This window comes from Phaenicophaeus curvirostris, chromosome 1, assembly GCF_032191515.1.
Source record: "Phaenicophaeus curvirostris isolate KB17595 chromosome 1, BPBGC_Pcur_1.0, whole genome shotgun sequence".
In the NCBI taxonomy this organism is placed as follows: Eukaryota; Metazoa; Chordata; class Aves; order Cuculiformes; family Cuculidae; genus Phaenicophaeus; species Phaenicophaeus curvirostris.
In genome coordinates, this window is record NC_091392.1 from 179,900,754 (window position 1) to 179,919,522 (window position 18,769).

The window sequence follows — 18,769 nt, forward strand, 5'->3', positions numbered from 1 at the left end:
CCAAGAAATAGTAATGAATTACCAAGTACCTCAGCTAAGATGATGCTTCATAGACGTATCTGCATGTACTCTGCAAATAACTGATTTCTCTTTGTTGACGTGAATGTGTCTTACAGCAAAATCCTTGCATATGTTTAAGCTGCTCTCCATTGCAGAGGCAGTATTAGAGGTTAGGATTAGTAGTACATCTCACTGAAACTTTTCTTCTGCATCTATGTCTGTCACAGTCTGATTATTTGTAGTGCATCCTGAATCAAAGATGAATTCTCACCATAAATTTCTAGAGGACAGCTTGATAAAAAAACCTTGGTTTTCCTAGACAAAAGTACTTTAATAATAAGATGGAAATAATACTTCAGAGAGACATAGTTACTGCAAAAATAACTGACAAAATACTTCAGAGAGACATAGTTACTGCAAAAATAACTGACAAAAAATTGAGTAATAGAGATTTTGTGTGGGCTGGAGAAGGGAGGGAAGAAACTACCTTGATTAGTGACAGATACCTGACACAAAATAGGTTCTTCAGCTGATGACGAGATGGTTCACTGTTTCTAATTCAAATATTCTGTTCTACAGCACAGCTGCTGCCCAAATCTCTTTGCACAGAGCGTGTTTGTAGAGACTCACAACAGAAGTTTCCCATGGGTGGCGTTCTTCACAAACAGGTGAATTTTTGGCAGTTTCACATTGTTCGTTCAAAGCACAAAGGGAAAAAAGCAATGCTTACTTATTAGGAAATAATTATACTAGGCAGAGGCAGATGCTCAGATCATGAAACTATAAAACTGCTCTCTTACCAGTGACTTACTGTGCACTAAAGGCTGAGGAAATGCAGCTGTTGATTTTCACTAGTGAGTTGTTCTTCAGTTTTGCACTGAAATGTAAAGTGGCGAAGCTTAATTTTGATGCATCTATTTTGGTGATAATCGTCTTCAGCGGAAAAATAGGTTTAACTCAGCCAAGATTCACTGATTCCAATGTTGTGTCTCAAGGAATAGCCAGCAAATCTGGGTCCCATGAGGCAGGATTGGACCCTTCAGGGAACACTTTGTGGGCCAAACAAGTTGGCTCCAGGCCTTCTCCATGTAGCTACCAAGAGAAGTAGGATTTTGTGTGGCCCAGCATGTCCTGGGGAGGTGGCACAAGGATGCCCAGAGATGAAAGCTTCCACTGAAATCCAAAGATGTGGGTCTTCCTTAGGGGATGGCAGAAAGGGAGGTACAGAGAGCTGGTGCCAATGAGAAGATGACAGCTAAACCCAGGAGGTAAAAATAAGTTCTGTGAACAAAACCAGGTGATACACATGACTGCAGGAGTACTAGGCAAGAACTTGGACTAGATTGTGTATCTTCCATGACTTTGCCCAGTCACTGTTTTGTTTTATTTGTTTTACATTTCTGGCCTCCAGAACATCCTAAGGCAGCAAGCTCCGGGTTGCAATTATCTGCTCTTTGAAAAACCCTCACTTTGTTTGTTCTCAGCCTGCTGCCTGGTAATTCACTGGATGTCCTTTATATCATATCCAGTGAGAAACATCAGAGAATTATTCTCTTCTTTGTAATACGTTTTATTGTATTTTTCCTCAATTGTCCCTCGGTATTTAATTTGCATTCATTTTGGACAATTAATTTCCTGCCTTAGAAATTTCTTCTCTTGCATGGACTGTCAGAGCAACTGGTTCACAAGGAGCATGTGTTTAATTCTGATTCTTGAGCTTTGCACATATTATAGTGCAATTGCATTAAAACCTACCTTGTCAGACCAAAGATGATAGCCTTTATTACTTGTGTATCTAGAGATCTGTTGAAACTTCAGTGTTGCATTGTCCATAGTAAAAATAATAACACTGTGTTCTTGTTTGGATGTATTCACTTACGTGTTTTTCCTTTTTTTTTTTTTTTTGTTTGATTTTTACATCACAAAATTTGCCTGGAAGTTGCAGAGGCTGTTTAGTCTCTGATCCTATTGCACTGCTTGATATTTTTTTTTTCTCCTAGATGCATGTATTTGCACACTCCGTAGCTCTTGCAGGCAAAGCAGGTGCCAGAGACTCCTTATATCTCTTGGTTTTCTCCCAACAAGCTGCTTGTGTGATGCTCCGTACCCGCCATGATTTTGAGATTTGGATGTATGTCATTGGTGACAAATTGTAAGCACAGTACTGTTTCACTGAGTTCAAATAAATTGACCGAGTGTTCTGTTTCTTAGGCATGTGAAAGCTGGAACCGAACTCACGTGGGATTATGGTTATGAAGCTGGAAGCATGCCAGAGACAGAGATTTCCTGTCAGTGTGGAGTTCAGAAGTGCAGGAAAAAAATCTTATAGTCAAAGCTTTCCTACTGTCAACACATCATATAACTGGAGATTTATATGCTGCAAGAAGGGACTACTATACATCACACAGTATACTTAAGACTGTGGTGCTAATTACATTCAACTCAAATGCCTTTCACCTGATTATGTTTTAAGTTTACATTTAAATGTCATTTTTGTAGTTTACAGAATTAGAACTGTTTGTCATGAGAACTGGCATCAAACTTTTTCTACATAATTTCTGTGCTCCCAGTCTTCCCTCCCCAGCTCTTCCCATTCACAGGCAAAGTTCACAGTGCACTGGAAGAACTTTGGCTTCTATGCCACCTGTGGCAGAGACGTGACTGATGCATAGCAATGCCGAGTTAGAAAAACTTGGTTTTCTGAAACTCCTATGAATGCAAGTCTGCCAATTTGAGTACTAAGAATTATTAAAATACACTTAAGCCTGATGGATCCAGTGGAATTGATTGCCTTGAATAGTGATGAGATTAATGAGAACACTGTGCAGAGCTGCGTACGTGCTACAAAGTGAGCTGGGCAAGTCCTCCTGCTGCATGAGAGAAATGACTGGGGTTTGTTGGATTGCATCCCTCTATGTTGTGGCTCACACATATCCTTGAGAAATCCAGCGTGCCTCATTTCAGTGTCCTGTTTTGTACTGTGGGACAGGTGGGCCACAGAAAGTCCTTGCCATGTGGATAGTTGGTTAATAAAGAAACAAGCGGCATTAGGTGACGCTGACTGTAGATGTAGGAGGTGACTGACGTGGAGCGAGGGATGGGTGTGCAGGTGTGTAGCTTTTGAATGTGTTGGAGCCTGGTGCCAAGAAGGTGGCATCACAGACAAGCAATTTAGGCCACTTGAGCTACTGCCAAAGATATGGGCAAAAGTGGTTTTATTGAAATCAGATGTAAAAATGGGACTTAACAAATTTCCATGGCAAGTTTCACTGTTACTTACTGCAGAGTATATAACAATGATTCAAAGTTACCAATGCAAAATCAAACTTAACCAACACAAAATTTTAGTGTACTGTAGAACAGGTTTGTGTGCAGTTTCAGTCACTTGCCAAAGATTTGCTGTTGGTAAAAGGTCTGTCAGCCTTAAGGAATAACCTTGAGAGGCATCCCAGCTCAAGGGGAGATCACTGCCACGCAGCCAGCTGCTTAACACGGAGAGTTCAAAGAAGGCTCACTCAGGCTGTCATATCTATGGGATAAAGTGGTTGGCTCATAGTCAAATGATACGTGATGGAAGAGGCAAGTGTGAGACTCCTGGTACACACAACTTTGTTCCTTGATCAATGAGTCTGTGGAAGAACTACTTCTATTCATGTGTTGATTGCATGGTCAGTGTTTCAGTTTCCACATTGACACTCACCATGTCAAACTGTTCATGTGACAGTTTTCAGAGAAAGTTGGGTCTAGAGAAGTTTTTGGCCAATTATGGCCTACGCCTTTGCTTCCTTTTTAGAGACTGAACCAAACTTTCACGAGTGTGGTCAAGGAGTCAAATGCATCCATCACATATGGATTTAAAGCTGGCCCTGCAGTTCACCTTACCTTCATTTCCTGAATTTGTGTGAGGCCGTGCATGGTGGATCATGAAGAATTGTTTGTTGGTATTTATTCAGCCATTTGCTACAGAAAACAGACGTGATGTTTCAAAAGCTAAAGCACTGTGTGGTCTGCTACCAGTGTGGGCTTTACAGTAGGTATGTGTATGGGATGGGGCTTTTTGGCTGGCTGTGTTTATCAGGTCTTTCTTCAGGCTGGTGCTTCTTTACTCTTCTCTGCATGGGTACAGTGGTTGCAGCCCAGCTTCTAGTCCCCTCACAGTTCAATGCTTTCACTGCTTGGGAATCCAACATATCTGACCATAACCTATCCTCTTGCAAACGTACCTTACAAGGTAGGTTTTCTGCCTGTTCTTGTAATTCTATTGAAATAGTTTCTGCTGAAGGTGGCTGGCAAGTATCCTCTGCAGATGGGGGCCGTGTCAGTTCAACAGACCTTGCAAGAGTCTGAACTTGCTGTCTGCTCAGTTCCTCTGCTTGCCCTTGGGCAGCTCAGGCATTGTGAACACAGCCCTTGTGCCATGTAAATGCACCCAGCACAAGCATTGACAGAAGAATAGGTGGAAATGTTAAGTGTGAAGCACTCTAAAGTGCCTGTGGAATGACACATTGGGAACTTCTTGTCAGCCCGTTGGGGATATCAAAAGAAGAGGAGAGTGCCTGGTGAGAATTGAGACATGAAGCAGAGTTTGGGAGATGTCCTGAAATCAGAATCTCTGTTTTCCTCCAGGGGAGCATAGGTTTTGCAACAATGATGGAGGACAAGCAGAGGGGAATTCTGAAACAAATTTAGCCTTTTTCAGGGTGGTACCTTGTTCCTGTGAAATGGTGTGGTTCAGCCATGCAGTGTGGAAATCGCCGCCTTAGGGGGAACAGGACAATGAGCAAGACTGTCCCAGAGGAGGGGGAGTAGGGATGTGAGGACATAGAACAGCTCCATGACCTACAGGGAAATAAATACAATGCCCACAGTGAGCACACATGCAAAGACAGCTGAAGATCACCTGTTGCACTGGTGTGAAAGAAACTGGAGTACATTACACAGATTTATTTTTGTGTGCCAAAAAAAAATACTAAGAGCACTGATTACCAGCTGCACTTATTTTAACAGAGCTATAGGGCTCTTTAGAGCAAGGGTTTGGAGGAAAGGATCGCAAGGCATTTGCAGTGGGTTTTCCTCCTCATACTTGTTGTCTTTTTCTGTGTTGAAGAACAGACTTGTTCTAGGAAAGTTTTCCTAGCTTAAGTCTCTAATGCACTTGTGAGAGTGCTTGAATCCAGTTGAGTGATTTGAGAACCATCTGGTTAATAAATTTGGGAATTGATGTTGCGTAGCAGCATCTGGCTAATAGGTGCAGTCTAATTACAAGCCTGGACACAGGGGCTGACCTTTGCTCTGAATTGCTGCATCTGCTCAAAGGGTTTAGGGAAACCAGCTGGAGTAATGCCAGCAGTGCTGAAAAGCCAAAGCTGTTCCAGCCAGTAAAGAGAGATCATAGAATCATAGAATAACCAGGTTGGAAGAGACCCACCGGATCATCGAGTCCAACCATTCCTATCAAACACTAAACCATTCTCCTTAGCACCTCGTCCACCCGTGCCTTAAACACCTCCAGGGAAGGTGACTCAACCACCTCCCTGGGCAGCCTGTTCCAGTGCCCAATGACCCTTTCTGTGAAGAATTTTTTCCTAATGTCCAGCCAGAACCTCCCCTGGCGGAGCTTGAGGCCATTCCCTCTTGTCCTGTCCCCTGTCACTTGGGAGAAGAGGCCAGCACCCTCCTCTCTACAACCTCCTTTCAGGTAGTTGTAGAGAGCAATGAGGTCTCCCCTCAGCCTCCTCTTCTCCAGAATAACCTACCCCAGTTCCCTTAGCCACTTCTCATAAGACTTGTTCTCCAGCCCCCTCACCAGCTTTGTTGCTCTTCTCTGGACTCGCTCCAGAGCCTCAACATCCTTCTTGTGGTGAGGGGCCCAGAACTGAACACAGGATTTGAGGAGCGGTCTCACCAGTGCTGAGTACAGAGGGAGAATAACCTCTCTGGACCTGCTGGTCAGGACGTTTCTGATACAACCCAAGATGCCATTGGCCTTCTTGGCCACCTGGGCACACTGCTGGCTCATGTTCAGTCGCTGTCAACCAACACCCCCAGGTCCCTCTCCTCCAGGCAGCTTTCCAGCCAGACTTCTCCTAGTCTGTAGCACTGCATAGGGTTGTTGTGCCCCAAGTGCAGGACCCGGCATTTGGCCTTGTTAAACCTCATGCCGTTGGACTCTGCCCAGCGGTCCAGCCTGTCCAGATCCCTTTGCTGAGCCTCCCGACCCTCCAGCAGATCAACACTTCCATCCAGCTTAGTGTCATCTGCAAACTTGCTAAGGGTGCACTCGATGCCTTCATCCAGGTCATTGATAAAGACATTGAACAGGGCTGGACCCAGCACTGAGCCCTGGGGAACCCCACTTGTCACTGGCCTCCAGCTGGATTTCACACCATTTCCCACCACTCTCTGGGCCCGGCCATCCAACCAGTTTTCCACCCAGGAGAGTGTGCGCCTGTCCAGGCCAGAGGCTGACAGTTTCCCAAGCAGAATGCTGTGAGAAACTGTGTCAAAGGCTTTACTGAAGTCCAGGAAGACCACATCCACAGCCTTTCCCTCATCCAGTAGCCGAGTCACTTTGTCATAGAAGGCGATCAGGTTAGTTTGGCAAGACCTGCCTTTTGTGAACCCATGTTGACTGGGCCTGATCACCTGGTTCTCTTGCATGTGCTTCATGATAGCACTCAAGATCACCTGCTCCATGACTTTCCCTGGCACTGAGGTCGGACTGACAGACCTGTAGTTCCCTGGGTCCTCCCTCCAACCCTTCTTGTAGATGGGCACAACATCAGCCAGCCTCCAGTCCAGTGGGACTTCCCCAGTCTTCCAGGACTGTTGGAAGATGATGGAAAGGGGTTTGGCCAGCACATCCGCCAGCTCCTTCAATACCCTTGGATGAATAAGATGATCCTAAACAGTTCCATGTCGAGTTCGGTGTGGCTCCCGATGGGCCAGAATGTGCCATATATATTGTGGCTGATGAGCTGTATGGAGGTGGAAATTGAAACAAAGAAACTTATGCTTAACAGTTTAATTTAACCATTAAGGCAGGTACACTTCATTCAGCGCTGGAGAAGACTCGGGATTTGTCCTCAGAGTGCTTCTGCCAAGCAGTGATTTCGCAGAAAAATTATACACAGAATTGTTTACAAATTCATATTTTTCCCCCAAATGACAACTGTACTTTATTCCGGGAACCTCATTGCATAGCCAGGGGGAATGCAATTAGATCAGCTCAGAGTCATTAAAGTGTGGCCATATCTGAGTGGTCAATCTCAAGGACTCTGGGGACAAGAAGATAAGGGTCGTTATAGTTATCTTAGTTGTTAATCTTGTTTCTAACACATTACAGTTGATGTTCCATCCCACCATTTACAAACCACCATTTCAAAATGTAGGATTTGTTTACTTACATCCCACTCAGTGCGGAGGAACTTCACGTAGGCCTGAACCTTAGTCTCACGGGCACGATTTTGCCTTCAACCTTGAGTGGTTGATGTTCCGATGGCTTGCAGAAGCACTGCACGTGAGGCAGGAAGAGGAAATCTCAGTGGTGTGGTGTGTCAAGACGTGCAGAACAACGTGCTTCTCCCAATATTGCTTATGCTTTATGATTAACTGGTGTGCACTCATCATCTGTTTACACAGGCAGCTGCAGAGGTTCAGCAAGCTTCTCTTTGACCTCCTGAACAAGGAGAAGCCTGATCAGCAACACTGGGACAGCCCAGTGCTCAGTATGTTGGATGAGCACCATGATTGCTTGGAAGGGGCCCAAGCAGTCTAAGAGCAAGGGGAGTTGAAAAGTTCAGTGGTGAGGAAGACCTGTGGCCTTCATCCAGAGACCCCCGAAGGAGACCCGCCTAGGGCAGAGCACATGCACCAAGGGCAGGAACCTTATGTAAATAAATTCTGAGAACTGATTATAATAGACACATCTACTCCAAGAAAAATAATGAAAATGTAACGTGTTTCCTGGAATCTGTATGAATGTGTATGGAATCTGCAACATAAGGATACTGAGCTGTTAGAATGGGTCCAGAGGGGGCTACAAAGATGATCCGAGGGCTGGAGCACCTCCTATTCAAGGACAGGCTGAGAGAGTTAGGGTTGTTCAGCCTGCAGAAGAGAAGGCTCTGAGGAGATCTTATAGCGACCTTCCAGTACCTGAAAGGGGCTACAAGAAAGCTGGGGAGGGACTGTTTACAAAGGCTTGTGGTGATAGGACTAGGGAGAATGGCTATAAACTGGAGAGGGTCAGATTTAGACTAGGCATTAGGAAGAATTTCTTCTCAATGAGGGTGGTGAGGGACTGGCACATCCCTGGAGGTGTTCAAGGCCAGGTTGGATGGGGCTTTGGGCAGCCTGGTCTGGTGGGAGGTGTCCCTGCCCATGGCAGAGGGGTTGGAACTGGATGATCTTTAAGGTTCCTTCCAACCCAAACTATTCCATGATTCTATGTATATTTAGCCAGTATAAAAGTCATGTAACCAGCTTCATTGGTTGCACGCACAGTAGGTGAAGCTTTCCTCTGTGTGCCCGGTGCTGCATAATACAGAATACCTGCTTAATAATTGAAGCAGGCAAAGAGGAGCGTGGCTGTTCGAGCGGCAGTTCGAGCGGGCAGGGTGCAGAGAGGACCTAGAGACTAGACAGAAGACACCGAAGACCATGGTGGCCACCTGGCAGAAGATTAAAGCTGCTCCGTGTGCTGCAGCAGGCAGGATGGATGCTGCCACCCAGCCAGAGCCACAGTGGGTGCATGCAGCTACCCAGACCCTGGGCTGCAGGCAGTGCCCCCCTCCCACACCAGCTCCTGCCTCTGTTACTGGCTCCACTTGTGAAAGCTGTGCTCGAGTCGGGGAACTCCTTCACACGGTGGATGAGCTAAGGGAGGAGGTAAAGAGGCTGAGGACCATCAGGGAGTGTGAGAGGGAGATAGACCAGTGGAGTAGTGCCCTCTCACTAACTCAGCAGCTTGCTGGAGCTGGTGTGTCCCAAACACCATCCACCTGCAAACTGCGAGGTTGGGGTTACAAGAGATGGGGAATGGCAGCAAGTTCCTGCCAGATGAAGGAAACCTGCTCCCCTCACCTAGACAGCAAAACCCCAGATCCCCCTGGTGAACAAGTACCAGGTGCTCCAGGTGGAATCCAATCCTGAGGATGAGGATGATGGCTCCCACAGCCTAGAATCCTTCCCTAGGTCACACCATCCTCAGAAAAAGATAAAAACATCCTCCATTAGGAAGAAGAGTGATTGTTGTAGGGGACTCCCTCCTAAAAGGAACGGAGGGACCCATTTGCAGACTGGACCTGTTAGCAGAATGACAAACACATAACCACACTAGGAGGTTATATGTGGTGCTTTATTTCGAGGCCCCGGGAACCAGGGGTACGCACCCAGATCTGGTTCCAAAGACCGTCACATCGCGTCCGCTTTTTATTCTCTAAAAGTTTCGCAATCTATTGTATATTCAACAGGTTACTTCATTATCTAATACATATGCATAGGTAGGTTACTTCGTCACCTTATTGCGACATCAGTCTCTATTGTGCCTGCGTAGCCCCCCTCTGGTGGTCGTCCTGATGAAGTAAGTAGTCTTCCTCAGATGAAGTAAGTAGTCTTCCTCGCATTGTCTTTATCACTTCTTGTTCTTTTGGCAAACTCGTCGGTTTTCTTGGCTGGACCCGCACTTATCTCCACTTGACCGCTCAGGTATATCTTTCTTGCCTCCTGAAACCTATTCTTCTGTCCTTCACAAGATTTATGATGGTCTTTGGTGTTGCAGGTGTATGTTCTACTTGGGTAGGGTAGCTAGTACGTACTTTTCCTAAGCACACCTGGATCCTATTTGTTACATGAGGTCCTTTGAGCAAGTACCTCGGGTCTGTTGCTAGGATACATTAAGAATCAACAGAATCATGAAATTTTACATTCAGTCTTAGTTCCTGATTAGTCGATGATCAGTATTTATCCTATTTTAAGTGTAACTTTCCTAGCATTTCCCCCCTTTGAAAATACTTCACCTTAGCAAGTATTTTCATTTTATGTAACTGTTTCTTGGTAAGTTGATGGGGGTATTGGGTGCTGTGGATATTCTCGTGTCACTGCTCCAATAATTTTGTGTGTTCAGTTTTGTTTGCGAGTAATTTCTCTCCGGATACACAAATACACCAGATAGATTGTAAGGAATATAAGCAAAAGTGTGAATAACGTTTGAATGAGAGAGTGTATCCAGCCAGTAAGATGGATGCCTAATCTATCAAATAATGCCCCAACCCAATTTTGACCAATTTCTTCTTTCTCTTTTTCAGCTTCTTCTTCTATTTTTCCCAATTGCGAGATATCATATTCCACATCGGCTGTGACATTAGGTATATGCACACAGCAGTGATCAGTTCGATCTTTGAGATATCCACAGACACCATGTTCTTTTAACAAGAGCATGTCTAATGCCATTCTGTTCTGCAAAGTCATTTTCGTTGTCGCCTGTAGTTGCAAGTTTAAATCTCGAAATCCCTTCTTTGTTATTTTTGCCAATCTTTCAGTTTGTCCAATTAGTTTGTAAATCATTTCTCTATTACGATACGTCGCTATTTGGGCAAAAAGGGATTCTAATGCCCATCCCACTTTAACTCCTGTCTCAGGCTCCTGCCAAGTGTCATCTATGTCTTTAATAGCATTTTCTATGTCTCTTTTAGCACGAATTTGTAAAGTTTCCAATTTACCTCTGAAGGGGGATCGCTTCCGAATTGGGCACAGGGTAGGCAACCCCAGAGTTATTTCTTTAACTGGACCTTCCATTGATAAATGTGTAGTCCAAGTTCCATCATTAGATGCCCAAACAAAATTACCCATACTGCGTACTGTCGAATATTTACAGTCTATTCCATTAACTGGTACTTGTATTACCTTTCCCCCGACCTTAAATCCCCGACAGGCACACCCTACTATTAGAGCCATTTTAACTGGAGGTATGGTGATCTCTTCAGGGTCTAGGTCACAATCTAAAATTTTAGAACAATTCCACCATGGAACGCTATCAATAGGATCTGTACTGATCCGGCCATTTACTGGTAATTTGTCACTACTTTGTTTTCCTGTCCATTTAAAACACCAAGATGTTTCTCCTCCGTATTGGAATTTTTGTAAAATACTTGTTGACCAAACTGTGTCCCAATTTTGTTCTGTATCATTTCTTTTCTGGCACACCCATTCTATTGTATTTCTTTCCCTCACTATTTCCTTTATTTCATCATATGAACACCATCCTACATCTTTAAATCGTCCGATACGTGTGAACTTATAATTTGGTAATTTTTCACAATCGCTTCGACTTCCTGCAGTTCTCCACTCCCTTCTTATACTTATTTTCTGTTTTTCCTGTATGGGTGTTATTATTTGTTTACATTCGGTTTTATTTTCTTTTACCTCTGGGAGTGGGAAAGTCAATATTCCCCAGCTTATCGGTTCTCCAGCCGTTTTTGGTAAAGGCAAGCATGCTGTAATCTTACTTGTATTTTGCATTCTAGCAAAATCCTTGATTAACCCAATCATCAAATTTTCTTCAGCATCTTTCTTTTGAACATAAATCTCCTGGGGTGCCTGGGTCAGTTCTATGGCTCGTTTCACTCTGGCTTCAGTAATATTGATTTCGCTATATCCAAAGGTAGTAGCATTTTGATACTGGCATCTGTAAGTTCCCAAGTCGGATCTTTTTATCCCTTTAATAATCTGGACTAACATTCCTCCCAGTCTCAATTCTATTGAGTGTCTTTTATCACTTAGAACTGCTTTTCCTTCCTTTATCCATCCAAATTCCTCAGGCTGGGGGTCCTCTAGGAGGCAGTAAATAAGTGCCTCACTACCCAGAGGAGCCGGATAATGTGTATGCCCTGCTTTTATTCCATGGTCTTGAAGGGGATTTATTATCAGTGTTCTTTCTCCATAGTCTACATTACTTCCTGCTCCCCAATAGCACTTTTGATGTTCTGCCTGTAGAATTGCCCGCATAATGACAGGAGGTACAATTATTTGTCCAGTTGTAGTTACGTACCATCCTTCAGAATTTAGGTTTGCCTTCATTAAATTGGCCAATTTCTTGTCCTCTTCCGAGTATTTCGGTTTCTGTGTCAGGTAATCTTGTAAAGGGCTTACCTTGGTAGGTATCAAGGCCATCATCGTCTGTACCTGTCGTGCTATCCGCCGAGCCGTTCGATCTGCCAATGCGTTTCCTTCGGCCACCTTAGAGTCTCCTCCTTGATGTGCCTTGCAATGCATGATCGCTACCTGCTCCGGTAATTGCACAGGAGATATCAAGTTTAAAATTTCTTTTTGGTATTTTATATTGGTTCCCTGCGAGGATAATAATCCTCGTTCTTTCCATAAAGCTCTATGTACATGAACTACTCCAAAGGCATATTTTGAATCTGTCCATATGTTTACTCGTTTATCTTTGCTTAATTCTAATGCCTTTGTGAGGGCTATTATTTCTGCCCATTGTGCTGAGGTCCCCACCGGTAGGGCCTGTGCTTCTATTACCATGCTCTGTGTGGTCACGGCATATCCTGCATACCGCGTCCCATTCTCCACGAAGCTACTCCCGTCTGTGAAGAGCTCTTGATCAGGCTGTTCGATTGGAGTATCTTTCAAGTCTGCTCTCGTTGCATATGTGTGTTCTATGACTTCTATGCAATCATGTTCCAAAGGACCATCTTCTGTTGCTGCACCTAAAAAGGCTGCTGGGTTTAACAGGTTAGTTGTTTTCAAACTTACATCATCCTGTTCAGTGAGTATGGCTTGGAACTTCATCATTCGGCTAGGGGAAAGCCAATGCCCCCCTTTTTGTTCTAAGACTGTTAACACCATGTGAGGTATATAAACTTCAATGTTTTTTTCCTAGAGTTAATTTTCTGGCTTCTTGTATCAGAATTACAGTTGCTGCTACGGCTCTCAGACAGGATGGCCAACCTGCACTAACGGGGTCCAACTGTTTAGAGAAGTATCCCACTGGTCGTTTCCAGCTTCCTAATTTCTGTGTTAAGACACCCAGTGCTAATCGTTGTCTTTCGTGAACGAACAACTGGAAAGTCTTTGTTAAATCCGGTAAGCCCAATGCTGGTGCCTTAGTCAAGGCCTCTTTTAGTTTCCTAAAGGCCTCCTTTTGAGGTCCCTCCCAAATGAGATTAGGCAATTTTTGTGCCTCATACAGAGGTTTTGCTATAAGTCCATAGTCCATTATCCACAGCCTACACCACCCTGCCATTCCCAGGAATGTCCTCAGTTCATGCAAGTTCCGGGGTTCTGGAATCGCACAAATTGCTCTAACACGATCCGTTCCTAACCTTCGTTGTCCCTGTGTTATCTCACATCCAAGATACAATACAGTTGTGCATGCAATTTGAGCTTTTTCTCTTGAAACCTTGTATCCATTTAGGCCCAGTTGGTTTAAAATCTCAATAGTCACTTGTATGCATAATGATTCTTGCTCTGTTGCAAGGAATATGTCATCTACATATTGTAACAAAAGATACTGTGTTCTTGGTACCTGAATTTTTCCTTGTGTAGTCCAGATCTCCAATTCTTTCACCAGTTGGTTTCCAAAAAGAGTTGGGCTATTCTTGAATCCTTGTGGGAGCCTCGTCCACGTGAGTTGCGTTTTTCGTCCATTATATGGGTTTTCCCACTCAAAAGCAAAAAGTTTCCTACTATCTTTGTCAAGGGGAATGCAGAAGAAGGCATCTTTTAAATCAATTACTGTAAACCATTTATATTTTTCCTTCACAGATGTCAACAATGTATATGGGTTAGCTACGACTGGATGTATATCTTTCGTAATATTGTTGATGGCCCTCAGATCTTGTACTAACCTATACTCCCCATTTGGTTTCTTTACTGGAAAGATCGGAGTATTATATTCTGACTCACATTCCTCCAATATTCCAAATTTTAAAAATTTTTCAGTGATTTCTACTATTCCGTATCGGGCTTCCATTTTTATGGGATACTGTTTTATTCGTACTGGCCTTGCTCCCTCTTTTAACTCCACTATTACCGGTTGAGCAGTTTTTGATTTTCCTGGTATACTTGTTTCCCAAACTGTAGGGATTACTGCCTCTTCTACCTTCTTGGGTATCTGAGGTTTGGGATTTTCCTTTACTACTAAAATCTTTCCTACGTTCGATTCTGGGACTTGCATAATCAATTCTCCATTTTCAAAGCTGATTTTTGCATTTAGTTTAGATAACAAGTCCCGTCCCAGAAGAGGAACCGGGCAGTCGGGTACATATAAGAATTCATGTGTTAATTCCTTTCCCCCAAATCGTAACTCTAAGGGTCGCATGAATGGCCGTATTTCCTCTTTCCCTGTGGCCCCCACTATTGTAGTAGTTTTGTTTCCTATTTTTCCATACAAATCATTTAAAACTGAATATGTTGCGCCAGTATCCACCAAAAATTGCACCTCTTCCCCTCCTAATTTTATTTTCACTAGGGGTTCACTGCTTTCTAAATCTAGTCAGCTTTGGTTTCCATAATTTCCCAGAACCATCATTTTTGCTGCCTCTGCATTTCCAAATGAACTCCCTGTCTGTCTTATTCTTTGTGGACATTCATTTTTCCAGTGTCCTTCCTGCTTGCAGTATGCGCACTGGTTGAGCCCTAATCTGGCTGGATAATTGAGCCCAAATCCTCTTCCCCGTCCGCGCACCATTCCTCTTCCCCTACCTCGGTTCCCGAATTCATTCTGACCTCTACTTTGCATCACCGCCAATAGGTGCCGTTGCTGCCTTTGTGCACTATCTTTTTCACGATTGTTGTACACCTTCCAGGCAACTTCCAGCAATCTATCTAAGTCTCGCAACTCCGCACCCTCTAATTTTTGCAGTTTCTTTCTAATATCATCTTGCAACTGTCCTAAGAAAATCAAAGCTAACTGGGCTTTAGCCTGTTCTGTCTCCACGTCCAAATCAGTGAATTTCCTAGCCACTTCTTTCAACCGCTCTAAAAATGCAGAGGGAGACTCCGTCTTCTCCTGTTTAACACTATACAGCTTTGACCAATTAATTGTTTTGGGCATAGCATTCTGTATTCCAACAACTACCCATTCCTGGTACCTTCTCAAATTCCTCATTCCTCCCATAATATTATAATCCCACATGGGATCTTCAAGAGGAAAGTTCTGATCAACCGTCCCAGTGACAACACCCTGTCTAATATCTTCCCTGACCTGCTCACGGGCAGTTCTCAACACCATCTCCTTTTCTGTAGAATCCATCAAAGTGTCCAATAACACCTGAATATCATCCCAATCAGGATTCTGAGTCTTTAGAATCATTTTTACTACCCTTGCTACCTTGTCTGGGTTTTCTCGATAAACTCCAGCAGACTGTTTCCAAAGCATCAAATCTCCTGGCGTAAAAGGCACTTTAACATATACCGGACCCTCCGCTCCGACCCCCTGACGCAGTGGTGCTAGTAATGCCTTAGATGGCTGACGTCCAGCCTCCCTCCCCTGGATTTCTCTTTGCCGCCTTCGATGAGAGATCGATGAGAGATCGGAGTACCTGGATAAACCTGTTCCTCCTCATATTCGCATTTTCTATTCCCCCTCCTTTCTGTCCCTCCCCTCATTACCCGATCCCCCCTCCCTGGGGTCTGGGGCTGAGGGGGTTATCAATAAATCAAAATCATCATCTTGCTGATGTCGTGAAGCATTTTCTACTGCTAAACATTTTATGCACTTTTTCTCAGCCACACAACCATCACATTGCCCATTTGATTTTACACTGACAACAATTAGTCCGCATGCTCTTTTCCATTCATCATTCCGCCTTAAAATAAAAAACAGTTCTACATATGGTACTTCATCCCATTTTCCCTCTCGTCTACAAAACAACATTAACTGAAAAATCGTATTATAATCTAGAGTCCCATTTTCTGGCCAATGAACCTGGTCTTCTAATTCATATTGTGTCCACCAGACATTACAATATTCAATCAACTTTCCTTTTTGCATATCCTGCCCAAATCCTCCCTCCTTCCACTGACTCAAAATACATCCTAATGGAGATGACTTAGGTATTGACGTTGTGGTTGAGTTTTTTGTTGTTTTTTTTTTTGTTTGTTTGTTTTTTTGTTAGTTTTTCTTCCTTTTTCTCTTTTTTTTTTTTTTTTTTTTTACCACAAACAGCTTAAAATGGATTAACTAGACAGGAAAGTATAAATTACTGAGAGCAGAACAAAACCACAAAATACCAGAAATACCAGAATTCCGGAATTACCAGACCAGACCACTGATGCCGAACCTGCAGAGCTTTCGCCACTGTCTTACGGACGGCGCCTAGGCTTCCCGTCGGAGCTCCTGAGCCCAACCAAGCGCAGCTTTCGCCGTGTCTGACAGGCAGGCTTTACCAGACCCCTGAGCCCAACCAAGCGCCGCTTTTGCCGCGTCTGACAGGCAGGCTTTACCAGACCCCTGAGCCCAACCAAGCGCAGCTTTCGCCGCGTCTGACAGGCAGGCTTTACCAGACCCCTGAGCCCAACCAAGCGCAGCTTTCACTGCGTCTGACAGGCAGGCTTTACCAGACCCCAAATGGTACCATTCCAGATAAAGCACCGTGTCTTACCAATATCCCTGGTCCGTCGGGAGCAGCAGAGGTCGGTCGCAGTCGATGGCTCCCCGAGAATCACTCGGTGCCGGCTGGAGCAGGATTGATGCGCAAGCCGCCTCAGCAATGCCCGCGAGGTCCCACCTGGGTCACCAAAAACTGTTAGCAGAATGACAAACACATAACCACACTAGGAGGTTATATGTGGTGCTTTATTTCGAGGCCCCGGGAACCAGGGGTACGCACCCAGATCTGGTTCCAAAGACCGTCACATCGCGTCCGCTTTTTATTCTCTAAAAGTTTCGCAATCTATTGTATATTCAACAGGTTACTTCATTATCTAATACATATGCATAGGTAGGTTACTTCGTCACCTTATTGCGACATCAGTCTCTATTGCACCTGCGTAGCCCCCCTCTGGTGGTCGTCCTGATGAAGTAAGTAGTCTTCCTCAGATGAAGTAAGCAGTCTTCCTCGCATTGTCTTTATTACTTCTTGTTCTTTTGGCAAACTCGTCGGTTTTCTTGGCTGGACCCGCACTTATCTCCACTTGACCGCTCAGGTATATCTTTCTTGCCTCCTGAAACCTATTCTTCTGTCCTTCACAAGATTTATGATGGTCTTTGGTGTTGCAGGTGTATGTTCTACTTGGGTAGGGTAGCTAGTACGTACTTTTCCTAAGCACACCTGGATCCTATTTGTTACATGAGGTCCTTTGAGCAAGTACCTCGGGTCTGTTGCTAGGATACATTAAGAATCAACAGAATCATGAAATTTTACATTCAGTCTTAGTTCCTGATTAGTCGATGATCAGTGTTTATCCTATTTTAAGTGTAACTTTCCTAGCAGACCCACTCCACAGAGAGGTCTGCTGCTTACCAGGGGCATCAGGGAAGGAGGTAGCTAGAAAACTTCCTTCCCTGGTCCACGAGACAGACTACTATCCTCTGATAGTAGTCCCAACTGGTAATGATGATCTAATAAACAGAAAGACCAAAGCCATCAAAAAGGCTTCAGGGCCATTGGGAAAATGATGGAGAGCTCTGGGGCACAAATAGTATTCTGCTCCATCCCAAGGCTAAATAGAGAGGAGCGGGAAGTCAGGAAGAATTCGATTAATGCCTGGCTCCAAGCCTGGTGTGAGGAGAGGGGCTTCGGCTTCTTTGATCATGGGGTGGCTCACGCCACGTGGATGAGGTGCTGAGGGGCATGGTTTAGTGTTTGATAGGAATGGTTGGACTCGGTGATCCAGTGGGTCTTTTCCAACCTGGTGATTCTATGATCTTATGAGGGGTGGGTATTTAAAAGACAGACAGGTGAGGTACTTAGGGTTATGGTTTAGTAGTGGACAGGTACAGCTGGACTTGATGATCTCAAAGGTCTTTTCCAATCCAAACAAATCCATAAAAGGAAACAAAAAACTGGGTGCCCACCGCGGGTATCGAACCCACGACCCCCGGCTCACTGCTCAGCGCGCATTCGCTGCTCCCCAACATGCCTATTGCCCCGCCGGGCAGGCCTACTGCGCATGCGCCGTGTGGCGGCCGGACACGCCCATTTCCGCGCGGAAGCGGAAGCGGAAGTGGCGGCGTAAAGGGTGGGGGAGGTGAGTGACCGTCTGGCGGAGCTGAGCGGAGCTGGTTCGTTTTTCCATGACCCGCGGTGAGTGTCGCTTCCAGGAAGGGATCCGTGAGGGAACCGGCGCCACTCCGTGTACGGACCCCCCTCCCTCGCTGCCTTCCCCCGGTGCCTCGAGTGGGCTCGGCTAGAGGCCCCACCGAAGCTGGGCCTGCCTCGGCCCTGAGCCTCTCGGGGCGGCACGCCGCCCCGAGAGGCTCAGGGCCGAGGCAGGCCCAGCCTAGCCTTCTCTCAGCACCCTGGGAACCGTTAGCCTCTTAAACACGGCACTGCTGTGTTTAAAACCCTGGAAGCGGGGTGTGGGGGGTTATTCTGCGAAGGGCCTTTCTCTGGAATGATTGAGAATGCCTTAACCATAGGGGTCCAAGCATCTGCCACCTGCACTATGAAGTCCAGCTGTGGAGCTGGAAAGACTGGGATCTGTTGGAGCAGGCCCAGAGGAGGGATGTGGAAATGATCAGATGGGTGGCACACCCCTCCTGTGGTGAAAGGCTGAGAGAGTTGAGGTTGGTCAGCTTGCAGAAGAGAAG

General features: G+C 45.1%; 1 protein-coding gene across 1 annotated transcript in view; it reads left to right on the top strand.

Annotated features, from left to right (window-relative positions):
- SETDB2 (SET domain bifurcated histone lysine methyltransferase 2) overlaps nucleotides 1-18,769 on the top strand; it is a 59,203-nt gene that overhangs the window by 17,928 nt on the left and 22,506 nt on the right. Inside the window, exons 12-15 of the mRNA XM_069857285.1 lie at nucleotides 580-668; nucleotides 2,212-2,328; nucleotides 10,308-10,390; nucleotides 10,695-10,756. Coding sequence (XP_069713386.1) covers nucleotides 580-668; nucleotides 2,212-2,328; nucleotides 10,308-10,390; nucleotides 10,695-10,756 — 351 coding nt within the window. The remainder of the gene's footprint in view (nucleotides 1-579; nucleotides 669-2,211; nucleotides 2,329-10,307; nucleotides 10,391-10,694; nucleotides 10,757-18,769) is intronic.